The following is a 13961-nucleotide window of genomic DNA, read 5'->3' as shown; positions in this document are numbered from 1 at the left end:
CACTGCTGTAAAGAGACTATAGAACACTGCTGTAAAGAGACTATAGAACACTGCTGTAAAGAGACTATAGAACACTGCTGTAAAGAGACTATAGAACACTGCTGTAAAGAGACTATAGAACACTGCTGTAAAGAGACTATAGAACACTGCTGTAAAGAGACTATAGAACACTGCTGTAAAGAGACTATAGAACACTGCTGTAAAGAGACTATAGAACACTGCTGTAAAGAGACTATAGAACACTGCTGTAAAGAGACTATAGAACACTGCTGTAAAGAGACTATAGAACACTGCTGTAAAGAGACTATAGAACACTGCTGTAAAGAGACTATAGAACACTGCTGTAAAGAGGCTATAGAACACTGCTGTAAAGAGACTATAGAACACTGCTGTAAAGAGGCTATAGAACACTGCTGTAAAGAGACTATAGAACACTGCTGTAAAGAGACTATAGAACACTGCTGTAAAGAGACTATAGAACACTGCTGTAAAGAGACTATAGAACACTGCTGTAAAGAGGCTATAGAACACTGCTGTAAAGAGACTATAGAACACTGCTGTAAAGAGCCGTTGGGAAGTTAAATGAAATACTGTATTCTATCTTCCAATCACCGTGAGGAAAGGGAATGGATCCTCTCCTTGTTTTCTTTGAGAGAAATGACTCGTCTTCCGTATCTGTAAACCACAGACGTAGAGATAGAGACACACACACACAACACACACACACACTCACACACACACACACACTCACACACACACCAGAAATGTTCAGTACATGTTTACCTTTTCCCAGAGTGTGTTTAGACTAGAACCCACCTGTAACACTGTAAACATTCTAAACCAGAACACTCTATCTTCTCTAAGGTCACAGCCTTTCATATCGCAGTGGACAGAGAAAACAAAGTCAGGTCTGTAGTTTGACTGACTGTGTACAGATTACAGACTGAAATGTGTTTAGACAGAGAGGACATATACAGATAGAATTGTATAGGGTTGCAAAATTCTTGCAACCTTCTCAAAATTCTCAGATATTCCAGGAATCCTGTTTGGAGGACTCGTGGATTTTCGGCTTTTTCTTCCTGATTCCGGGAATCTTCCAAATGGGATTTTGGAAAAACCTAGGAATTTTGGAAAAGTTGGGGAAGTATGCAACCCTAGACAAAGGAGAGATACACACAGAGATTCAGTAGAGATGAGAACGGTATGTTTTCTTGTGTTGTATTTTTAACCCCAATTTTCTAATGCTTCTTACCTAGTCTTCGTCCCACATGGCACCCTATTCCCTAAACACTCCTTAGTGCACTATTTAAGGATTAGTAGTGCACCATATAGGGAGTAGGGTGCCATTTAGTACACAGTAGGGACATGAGTAGAGGATTTTCTAAAGGAAAACGTTATTTTTGGACTTCCTTCTCTTGGTAGAACCTTGAAGCTTTAAACGTCAAGCCGTGTCAAAGTTAGTCACACTGAGTATACCAAACGCTGAGTTGCATACCCCTTTTTGCCCTCAGAACAGCCCAAATTCTTTGGGGCATGGACTCTACAAGGTGTCGAAAGCGTTCAATGGGGACTCTGGCCCATCTTGTCTCCAATGCGTCCCACGGTTGGGTGTCCTTTGGGTGGTGGACCATTCTTGATACACACGGGAAACTGTTGACGTGAAAAACCCAGCAAGGTTGCAGTTCTTGAACACATTCCGGTGCGACTGGCACCTACTACAGCACACCGTTCAAAAGCACTTCAATCTGTTGTCTTGCCCATTCACCCTCTGATTAGCACACACACACACACACACACACACACACACACACACACACACACACACACACACACACACACACACACACACACACACACACACACACACACACACACACAGTCCATGTCTCAACTGTCTCAAGGCCTAACAATCCTTCTTTAACCTGTCTCCTCCCCTTCATCTACACTGTGACATCAATAAGGGATCATAGATGTGATGTGTTGTGTTGTGTTGTGACATGTTGTGATGTGTTGTGGGTTGTGACATGTTGTGACATGTTGTGTTGTGATGTGTTGTCACAGTATGTCACAGTATAGTGTTGTGTTGTGACGTGTTGGGTTGGGTTGTGTTGTGTTGTGATAGCAGGAGTGAAGTATAGTATAGTATAGTGTACTGTTAACAATTGCAGGGGTGTTGTATAGTATAGTGTACTGTTGTATAGTGTAGTATAGTGTCGTGTTAACAATAACAGGAGTGAAGTATAGTATAGCACAGTATAGTGTACTGTTGTATAGTGTAGTATAGTGTCGTGTTAACAATAACAGGAGTGAAGTATAGTATAGCACAGTATAGTGTACTGTTGTATAGTGTAGTATAGTATAGTATAGTGTGCTGTTGTATAGTGTAGTATAGTATAGTATAGTATAGTGTACTGTTGTATAGTGTAGTATAGTGCCGTGTTAACAATAGCAGGGGTGTTGTATAGTATTGTGTGGTATGGTATAGTGTAGCATAGTATAGTGTACTGTTGTATAGTGTAGTATAGTGTTGTGTTAACAATAACAGGAGTGAAGTATAGTATAGTATAGTATTGTGTACTGTTGTATAGTGTACTGTTGTGTAGTATAGTGTCGTGTTAACAATAGTAGGGGTGTTGTATAGTCTAGTATAGTATAATATAGTGTACTGTTGTATAGTGTCGTGTTAACAATAACAAGAGTGAAGTATAGTATAGTATAGTGTACTGTTGTATAGTGTAGTATAGTATAGTGTAGTATAGTATTGTGTTAACAATAACAGGAGTGACGTATAGTATAGTACAGTATAGTGTACTGTTGTATAGTGTAGTATAGCACAGTATAGTGTACTGTTGTATAGTGCAGTATAGTACAGTATAGTGTACTGTTGTATAGTGTAGTATAGTGTCGTGTTAACAATAGCAGAGGTGTTGTATAGTATAGTATAGTGTACTGTTGTATAGTGCAGTATAGTACAGTATAGTGTACTGTTGTATATTGTAGTATAGTGTTGTGTTAACAATAACAGGGGTGTTTTATAGTATTATGTGGTATGGTATAGTGTAGTATAGTATAGTACAGTATAGTGTACTGTTGTATATTGTAGTGTAGTGTTGTGTGGTATGGTATAGTATAGTACAGTATAGTGTACTGTTGTATATTGTAGTGTAGTGTTGTGTGGTATGGTATAGTATAGTACAGTATAGTGTACTGTTGTATAGTGTAGTATAGTGGTGTGTTAACAATAGCATGGGTGTTGTATAGTATTGTGTGGTATAGTGAAATGTAGCATAGTATAGTACAGTATAGTGTACTGTTGTGTAGTATAGTACAGTATAGTGTACTGTTGTATAGTGTAGTATAGTGTTGTGTTAACAATAGCAGGGGTGTTGTATAGTACAGGTGTGCCAAGCTTGTAGCGTCATACCCAAGATGACTCAAGGCTGTAATCACTGCCAAAGGTGCTTCAACAAAGTACTGAGTAAAAGGTCTGAATACTTATGTAAATGGGATATTTCTGCTTATTTTATTTTATAAATTTGCAAGAATTCATAGAAACCTGTTTTTGCTTTGTCATTATGGGGTATTGTGTGTATATAGATGAATAAGGCTGTAATGCAACAAAATGTGTAAAAAGTCAAGGTGTCTGAATACTTTCCCATTGCACTGTAAAGTGTAGTGTTGTATTTTGTAGTATATTACAGTATAGTGTAATGTTCACATTAACAGGGGTATTGTGTAATATAGTGTGGTATTGTGTCATGTTAACAATAACATGGGTTGTTGGTGTGTTTCACAGGTCTTGAGTTATCAACACTTTGCCGTAGAGGACGTTGTGTGTGTGTGTGTGTGTGTGTGTGTGTGTGTGTGTGTGTGTGTGTGTGTGTGTGTGTGTGTGTGTGTGTGTGTGTGTGTGTGTGTGTGTGTGTGTGTGTGTGTGTGAGTGTATATATATATATATATATATTTCATCACTGTCTCTGTGTTGCACCTCAGACCCTGTGCTCAGACTATGTACTGCAGTCTCCTACCCTCTAGACCAGGGGTGGGCAGTTCCAGTCCTCCAGGGCCTGATTGGTGTCAGTTTTGCCTCAGCTAACACACCTGACTCCAATAATCACCTAATTATGTATCTTCAGTTTAGAATGCAATGTGATTAATCAGCTGTGTTTGGTAGGGATGGAGAGACAAGAGTGACACCAATCAGTCCCTGGAGGACTGGAGTTGCCCATCCCTGTTTTAGACCTCTACTACACTAAGCTGTCTGAGAAATGACAAACACATGAGCATCTGTCTAACATATACTCTCTCTCGTTTTCTCTTTCTCTCTCTACCACCCCCCCCTCTCCCCGATCCTCTCCCCCTCTCTCTCTCTTTCTCCTCACTCCCTCTCCATCTCTTTCTCCCTCTACCCCCCCCTCCCCCGATCCTCTCCCCCTCTCTCACTCTTTCTCCTCACTCCCTCTCCATCTCTTTCTCCCTCTACCCCCTCCCTCCCCGATACTCTCCCCCTCTCTCTCTCTTTCTCCTCACTCCCTCTCCATCTCTTTCTCCCTCTACCCCCCGATCCTCTCCCCCTCTCTCTCTCTTTCTCCTCACTCCCTCTCCATCTCTTTCTCCCTCTACCCCCCCTCCCCCGATCCTCTCCCCCTCTCTCACTCTTTCTCCTCACTCCCTCTCCATCTCTTTCTCTCCTTACCCCCTCCCCCTGATCCTCTCCCCCTCTCTCACTCTTTCTCCTCCTCCCTCTCCATCTCTTTCTCCCTCTACCCCCCCCGATCCTCTCCCCCTGTCTCACTCTTTCTCCTCACTCCCTCTCCATCTCTTTCTCTCCTTACCCACCCCCTGATCCCTCTCCCCCTCTCTCACTCCCTCTCCATCTCTTTTTCCCTCTACCCCCTCACTCCCTCTCCATCTCTTTCTCCCTCTACCCCCCTCCCCCGATCCTCTCCCCCTCTCTCACTCTTTCTCCTCACTCCCTCTCCATCTCTTTCTCCCTCTACCCCCCCGATCCTCTCCCCCTCTCTCACTCTTTCTCCTCACTCCCTCTCCATCTCTTTCTCCCTCTACCCCCCCGATCCTCTCCCCCTCTCTCACTCTTTCTCCTCACTCCCTCTCCATCTCTTTCTCCCTCTACCCCCCCTCCCCCGATACTCTCCCCCCTCTCTCTCTTTCTCCTCACTCCCTCTCCATCTCTTTCTCCCTCTACCCCCCGATCCTCTCCCCCTCTCTCTCTCTTTCTCCTCACTCCCTCTCCATCTCTTTCTCCCTCTACCCCCCCTCCCCCGATCCTCTCCCCCTCTCTCACTCTTTCTCCTCACTCCCTCTCCATCTCTTTCTCCCTCTACCCCCCTCCCTCTCCATCTCTTTCTCCCTCTACCCCCCCTCCCTCTCCATCTCTTTCTCCCTCTACCCCCTCCCTCCCTCTCCATCTCTTTCTCCCTCTACCCCCTCCCTCTCCATCTCTTTCTCCCTCTACCCCCCCTCTCCATCTCTTTCTCCCTCTACCCCCTCCCTCCCTCTCCATCTCTTTCTCCCTCTACCCCCTCCCTCTCCATCTCTTTCTCCCTCTACCCCCCCCTCCCTCTCCATCTCTTTCTCCCTCTACCCCCTCCCTCCCTCTCCATCTCTTTCTCCCTCTACCCCCCCTCCCTCTCCATCTCTTTCTCCCTCTACCCCCCTCCCTCTCCATCTCTTTCTCCCTCTACCCCCCCCCCCACTCCCTCTCCATCTCTTTCTCCCTCTACCCCCCCCTCCCTCTCCATCTCTTTCTCCCTCTACCCCCTCCCTCCCTCTCCATCTCTTTCTCCCTCTACCCCCCTCCCTCGCCATCTCTTTCTCCCTCTACCCCCCTCCCTCTCCATCTCTTTCTCCCTCTACCCCCCCTCCCTCTCATCTCTTTCTCCCTCTACCCCCCTCCCTCTCCATCTCTTTCTCCCTCTACCCCCCTCCCTCCCTCTCCATCTCTTTCTCCCTCTACCCCCTCCCTCCCTCTCCATCTCTTTCTCCCTCTACCCCCCCCCCCCACTCCCTCTCCATCTCCTTCTCTCCATCCTACAGGCGTGTCATGGATGTGCAACGGGATCAAGGTGTGACTGCAGCGGAGTGAAAGGAGTCAAGGTGAGAGTGAAATGCACACACACACTAACCTACTGTACAAAACAACCATAACACATCATTTCCTGATCTGATTTGTAATGACTGTTTTGTCCGTGTGCAATATGCATTGTAAGAGGTGTCATGACTTTGTGTTCTGTGTTCTGTGTTCCATAGGGTGAAAGGGGGTTTCCAGGACTACAGGGTCAGCTGGGTGTACCGGGGTTCCCCGGACCTGAGGGGCCCATCGGTGGCAGGGGAGAGAAGGTAGGAGGTCATTCCTGGATCTTGTTGTAGGAGAAACATCATACCTGACCATATCTGTGAATTTAGACACTTGAAAACGACCCCCCCTCCCATCTTCTTCTCTCTCTCAGGGTAGTGACGGACCTTCAGGGACTGGAGGTCCAAAAGGGATAAGAGTGAGTAACCTGACGTGACCCACACACGTCTCACTCCATATACCAGTTCAGTACACAGTCAAATGGCCCTCTCTAGAGTGTAGTACTCACCTTAGCCCACCAGATGTCCTCGTTTCACTCCAAGACAAACGGGAAGTAGCCTTATTGCTTTCTGATGTGAATGTACGACAGTGGTGTAGAGCATTATTTTTAGGTGAGGGAGCGCACTTTATTATTATTATTATTATTATTTTAATCACGTCATAATCTCCTCAATCAGAGTTTGTACAGACAGATGTGGCCAATTGAATCGCATCTCATTAAGATGTGTATAATGCTTCCTCCAGTTGCGTCGTCTGCCTGTGCCCACACCTATTGTCTAAAGAAAATTTGCAAATTTCCAATTTGTAAGTCGCTCTGGATAAGAGCGTCTGCTAAATGACTTAAATGTAAATGAAAATGGTATATTTTGAATACCCTCAAACACCAAGTTAGGCATAGATTACCTCACCTCCAAATAGGCATCACTGTCAATCGTGACTGATAGTTATTCACGTTTTACCGGTGAAATCATCAAACTCCTTGCCCACCATTTGCTTGATCTCAATCAGTTTGATGGGAATATGCAGGTCTTCTTGAAGTACTGCTTTGTCAGTGAATCAGAGCGGACGGTGTTAACAAACAAGTACCTTTTCTTGTATTTTGTTTCAGTCAAAGCATATCTCCTGCCTAGTGGATCACACTGTTGGGTTTTGGCCACATGAGAAGAAAGAATTAGACTATTACGCTTCAGTTAACCATATCCTAGAATATAATTAGAAATTAGGGGGTGTTTTTGGTGTAACAGTATCTTTATATGCTAATGTACGCTATTATATTCGGTTCTGTTATGCAAAATACTCATTCATCGTTATGGGATCTTGCAAGACATTGATTCATCTTTGATCTACATTTCCTGAACAAGCACCATTGTGGGAAGTGATAGTCTTCTACTTGTAATACGAATAGTAAGTGATGAGTATGACTATTAGGCAACAGGTCTGGATGAGATGTCATTTTAAGCGATTGGAGACACTTCGTGGTGCTGAAAGAACAGCGACAAGATCTTGCAATGATGGATGGCTGAAGAAGGACTGCAATCCGGCCAGTTCAGGAACAAACAACAATAATTATCAGTAGGCCTACATCCCAATAGTCCTACGACTACGTGGTACAGCTATTTGTAGGCTACAGCCTATTGTAAGTACAAATACATATAGCTTAATATTATTGAACTATTTGGGAGGAGAGCTTTAATGCAATTAAGGAATTTCATTGTATTGTGTAGCTTACACAATGTATAAATCAACTTTGTTTTGATTAGCTTGAACACATGGTTACAATATTCCCTATTGCAGAATAAAAGAAAACAACGGTGAACTATCAATTCATAAAATGTATTTGCATAGATTAAACATGCTATCAAATCAATTGACCATAAAAAAATGGCAGGAATTTGTTTTTAAAACAGTCAGAAATTCAAGCTTTTGGTGTGGTGTATTCACACATCTAAATAAACGATAACCAAAATGCATTATTACCTCCAATTTGGCCGAATTCACGTTTCCATTTTCCCAGCCTGACAAACCAAGCTAGAACGGGCCCTGCGTCTCAACCAATAGCCAATGTAGGCTAACTATCTCAAGCAGGACTACAGCAACACCCAGAGAGGGTCAGGCTCTTTGGGCTTTGTGGTGACCACTGGTTTGTGAGTCCTTGGCACCTTAACCAAGTAGCGGTCACATACGGCTCTGAGCCAAGAGGGGTCCGTGGAGTTTTATGACACCAAGGCCAACACAGTGAATTTAGATGTTTTTATTTTTATGTTCTGATTGGCCAAAGTGGTCAAGCCTGTGATGGGCCTTCGCAGTGCATATACCTAGCTCATAGTTCTGTGCAGTGCATACATCTAGCTCATAGTTCTGTGCAGTGCATACACCTAGCTCATAGTTCTGTGCAGTGCATACATCTAGCTCATAGTTCTGTGCAGTGCATACACCTAGCTCATAGTTCTGTGCAGTGCATACACCTAGCTCATAGTTCTGTGCAGTGCATACATCTAGCTCATAGTTCTGAGCAGTGCATACACCTAGCTCATAGTTCTGTGCAGTGCATACATCTAGCTCATAGTTCTGAGCAGTGCATACACCTAGCTCATAGTTCTGTGCAGTGCATACATCTAGCTCATAGTTCTGTGCAGTGCATACATCTAGCTCATAGTTCTGTACAGTGCATACATCTAGCTCATAGTTCTGTGCAGTGCATACACCTAGCTCATAGTTCTGTGCAGTGCATACGCCTAGCTCATAGTTCTGTACAGTGCATACACCTAGCTCATAGTTCTTTGTAGTGCATATACCTAGCTCATAGTTCTGTGCAGTGCATACACCTAGCTCATAGTTCTGTGCAGTGCATACACCTAGCTCATAGTTCTGTGCAGTGCATACACCTAGCTTATAGTTCTGTGCAGTACATATACCTAGCTCATAGTTCTGTGCAGTGCATACACCTAGCTCATAGTTCTGTGCAGTGCATACACCTAGCTCATAGTTCTGTGCAGTGCATACATCTAGCTCATAGTTCTGTGCAGTGCATACATCTAGCTAATAGTTCTGTGCAGTACATACACCTAGCTCATAGTTCTGTGCAGTGCATACACCTAGCTCATAGTTCTGTACAGTGCATACACCTAGCTCATAGTTCTGTGCAGTGCATATACCTAGCTCATAGTTCTTTGCAGTACATACATCTAGCTCATAGTTCTGTGCAGTGCATACACCTAGCTCATAGTTCTTTGCAGTGCATACACCTAGCTCATAGTTCTGTGCAGTGCATACACCTAGCTCATAGTTATGTGCAGTGCATACACCTAGCTTATAGTTCTGTGCAGTACATACACCTAGCTCATAGTTCTGTGCAGTGCATACACCTAGCTCATAGTTCTGTGCAGTGCATACACCTAGCTCATAGTTCTGTGCAGTGCATACATCTAGCTCATAGTTCTGTGCAGTGCATACATCTAGCTAATAGTTCTGTGCAGTACATACACCTAGCTCATAGTTCTGTGCAGTGCATACACCTAGCTCATAGTTCTGTACAGTGCATACACCTAGCTCATAGTTATGTGCAGTGCATATACCTAGCTCATAGTTCTTTGCAGTACATACATCTAGCTCATAGTTCTGTGCAGTGCATACACCTAGCTCATAGTTCTTTGCAGTGCATACACCTAGCTCATAGTTCTGTGCAGTGCATACACCTAGCTCATAGTTCTTTGCAGTGCATACATCTAGCTCATAGTTCTGTGCAGTGCATACACCTAGCTCATAGTTCTGTGCAGTGCATACACCTAGCTCATAGTTCTTTGTAGTGCATACACCTAGCTCATAGTTCTTTGCAGTGCATATACCTAGCTCATAGTTCTGTGCAGTGCATACACCTAGCTCATAGTTCTTTGCAGTGCATACACCTAGCTCATAGTTTTGTGCAGTGCATACACCTAGCTCATAGTTCTTTGTAGTGCATACACCTAGCTCATAGTTCTGTGCAGTGCATACACCTAGCTCATAGTTATGTGCAGTGCATACACCTAGCTCATAGTTCTTTGTAGTGCATACACCTAGCTCATAGTTCTTTGCAGTGCATATACCTAGTTCATAGTTCTGTGCAGTGCATACACCTAGCTCATAGTTCTTTGCAGTGCATACATCTAGCTCATAGTTCTTTGCAGTGCATACACCTAGCTCATAGTTCTTTGCAGTGCATATACCTAGCTCATAGTTCTTTGTAGTGCATACACCTAGCTCATAGTTCTGTGCAGTGCATACATCTAGCTCATAGTTCTGTGCAGTGCATACACCTAGCTCATAGTTCTGTGCAGTGCATACATCTAGTTCATAGTTCTTTGTAGTGCATACACCTAGCTCATAGTTCTTTGCAGTGCATATACCTAGCTCATAGTTCTTTGCAGTGCATACATCTAGCTCATAGTTCTTTGCAGTGCATACATCTAGCTCATAGTTCTTTGCAGTGCATACACCTAGCTCATAGTTCTGTGTAGTGCATACATCTAGCTCATAGTTCTGTGTAGTGCATACACCTAGCTCATAGTTCTTTGCAGTGCATACATCTAGCTCATAGTTCTGTGCAGTGCATACACCTAGCTCATAGTTCTGTACAGTGCATACACCTAGCTCATAGTTCTTTGTAGTGCATACACCTAGCTCATAGTTCTTTGCAGTACATACATTTAGCTCATAGTTCTGTGCAGTGCATACACCTAGCTCATAGTTCTTTGCAGTGCATACACCTAGCTCATAGTTCTGTGCAGTGCATACACCTAGCTCATAGTTCTTTGTAATGCATACACCTAGCTCATAGTTCTGTGCAGTGCATACACCTAGCTCATATTCTGTGCAGTGCATACACCTAGCTCATAGTTCTTTGTAGTGCATATACCTAGCTCATAGTTCTTTGCAGTGCATATACCTAGCTCATAGTTCTGTGCAGTGCATACACCTAGCTCATAGTTCTTTGCAGTGCATACATCTAGCTCATAGATCTTTGCAGTGCATACACCTAGCTCATAGTTCTTTGCAGTGCATATACCTAGCTCATAGTTCTTTGTAGTGCATACACCTAGCTCATAGTTCTGTGCAGTGCATACATATAGCTCATAGTTCTGTGCAGTGCATACACCTAGCTCATAGTTCTTTGCAGTGCATACATCTAGCTCATAGTTCTTTGCAGTGCATACACCTAGCTCATAGTTCTTTGCAGTGCATATACCTAGCTCATAGTTCTTTGTAGTGCATACACCTAGCTCATAGTTCTGTGCAGTGCATACATATAGCTCATAGTTCTGTGCAGTGCATACACCTAGCTCATAGTTCTGTGCAGTGCATACACCTAGCTCATAGTTCTTTGTAGTGCATACACCTAGCTCATAGTTCTTTGCAGTGCATATACCTAGCTCATAGTTCTTTGCAGTGCATACATCTAGCGCATAGTTCTTTGCAGTGCATACATCTAGCTCATAGTTCTTTGCAGTGCATACACCTAGCTCATAGTTCTTTGCAGTGCATACATCTAGCTCATAGTTCTGTGCAGTGCATACACCTAGCTCATAGTTCTGTGCAGTGCATACACCTAGCTCATAGTTCTTTGTAGTGCATACACCTAGCTCATAGTTCTTTGCAGTGCATATACATAGCTCATAGTTCTGTGCAGTGCATACACCTAGCTCATAGTTCTTTGTAGTGCATACACCTAGCTCATAGTTCTGTGCAGTGCATACACCTAGCTCATAGTTCTTTGTAGTACATACACCTAGCTCATAGTTCTTTGTAGTGTATACACCTAGCTCATAGTTCTTTGCAGTGCATATACCTAGCTCATAGTTCTTTGTAGTGCATATACCTAGCTCATAGTTCTTTGCAGTGCATATACCTAACTCATAGTTCTTTGCAGTGCATATACCTAGCTCATAGTTCTGTGCAGTGCATATACCTAACTCATAGTTCTGTGCAGTGCATACACCTAGCTCATAGTTCTGTGTAGTGCATACACCTAGCTCATAGTTCTTTGCAGTGCATACATCTAGTTCATAGTTCTTTGCAGTGCATATACCTAGCTCATAGTTCTATGCAGTGCATACACCTAGCTCATAGTTCTTTGTAGTGCATACACCTAGCTCATAGTTCTGTGCAGTGCATACACCTAGCTCATAGTTCTTTGTAGTGCATACACCTAGCTCATAGTTCTTTGTAGTGCATACACCGAGCTCATAGTTTTTTGCAGTGCATATACCTAGCTCATAGTTCTTTGTAGTGTATATACCTAGCTCATAGTTCTTTGCAGTGCATATACCTAGCTCATAGTTCTTTGCAGTGCATACACCTAGCTCATAGTTATTTGCAGTGCATACACCTAGCTCATAGTTCTTTGTAGTACATACACCTAGCTCATAGTTCTTTGTAGTGCATACACCTAGCTCATAGTTCTTTGCAGTACATATACCTAGCTCATAGTTCTTTGTAGAGCATATACCTAGCTCATAGTTCTTTGCAGTGCATATACCTAGCTCATAGTTCTGTGCAGTGCATATACCTAGCTCATAGTTCTGTGCAGTGCATACATCTAGCTCATAGTTCTGTGCAGTGCATACATCTAGCTCATAGTTCTGTGCAGTGCATACACCTAGTTCATAGTTCTGTGTAGTGCATACACCTAGCTCATAGTTCTTTGCATTGCATACATCTAGCTCATAGTTCTGTGCAGTGCATACACCTAGCTCATAGTTCTTTGCAGTGCATATACCTAGCTCATAGTTATGTACAGTGCATATACCTAGCTCATAGTTCTTTGCAGTACATACACCTAACTCACAGGTCTTTGCAGTGCATATACCTAGCTCATAGTTCTTTGTAGTGCATACACCTAGCTCATAGTTCTGTGCAGTGCATATACCTAGCTCATAGTTCTTCACAGTGCATACACCTAGCTCATAGTTCTTTCTTATTCTCCCCAATGTCAGAGAGAGGACTGGGAAGAAATCATCATTTACCTCTAGGCTGCTTTAAATATCATCAATTATTTTTTTTTTTTTTTGTTTTTCATTGAATGTTAGTGGTAAATTCTAAATAACTATATTTAATTATCAAAATATATTTTCCAGAAATAGTTTTACCAGCTCTGTGTATTCTCAAATTGGAAAAAAAAGTGAGAGAGGGCTGCACTACACCACTGTGTATGATGTACCATTTCTCAAAGTATTTTATTGATCAGTGGTGGCTGGTGTCACTTTAATTGGGGAGGAAGGGCTTATAGTAATTGCTGGAATGGAATAAATGGGATGGTCTCAAGCACATCAAACACCTGACTACCATGTACTTGATACCATTCCATTCACTCCATTCTATTCATTATTATGAGCCGTCCTCCCCTCACCAGCCTCTTATTGATTCATTGTCCCTGTTACTCCCACAGGGACCTCCCGGACTGCCTGGATTCCCCGGAACACCAGGAATTCCAGTGAGTTTCCTGCTTTTATTTCTCATCTTTTACTATATACAGTTGAAGTTGGAAGTTTACATACACCTTAGCCAAATACATTTAACTCTCACCATTCCTGACATTTAATCCTGGTAAAAATTCCCTGTTTTAGGTCATTTAGGATCACCACTTCATTTTAAGAATGTGAAATGTCAGAATAATAGTAGAGAGAATGATTTATTTCAGCTTTTATTTCTTTCATCACATTCTCAGTGGGTCAGAAGTTTACATACACTCAATTAGTATTTGGTAGCATTGCCTTTAAATTGTTGAACTTGGGTCAAACGTTCTGGGTAGTCTTCCACAAGCTTCCCACAATAAGTTGGGTGAATTTTGGCCCATTCCTCCTGACAGAGCTGGTGTGACTGAGTCAGG

General features: G+C 43.0%; 1 protein-coding gene across 1 annotated transcript in view; it reads left to right on the top strand.

Annotated features, from left to right (window-relative positions):
* The window catches only part of LOC115118108 (collagen alpha-5(IV) chain-like), a 123071-nt gene that overhangs the window by 36902 nt on the left and 72208 nt on the right, over positions 1-13961 (top strand). Inside the window, exons 2-5 of the mRNA XM_065025280.1 lie at positions 6058-6117; positions 6271-6360; positions 6471-6515; positions 13521-13565. Coding sequence (XP_064881352.1) covers positions 6058-6117; positions 6271-6360; positions 6471-6515; positions 13521-13565 — 240 coding nt within the window. The remainder of the gene's footprint in view (positions 1-6057; positions 6118-6270; positions 6361-6470; positions 6516-13520; positions 13566-13961) is intronic.

Source organism: Oncorhynchus nerka, linkage group LG12 (assembly GCF_034236695.1).
Source record: "Oncorhynchus nerka isolate Pitt River linkage group LG12, Oner_Uvic_2.0, whole genome shotgun sequence".
In the NCBI taxonomy this organism is placed as follows: domain Eukaryota; kingdom Metazoa; phylum Chordata; class Actinopteri; order Salmoniformes; family Salmonidae; genus Oncorhynchus; species Oncorhynchus nerka.
This window is presented reverse-complemented; position numbering and strand designations above follow the sequence as displayed.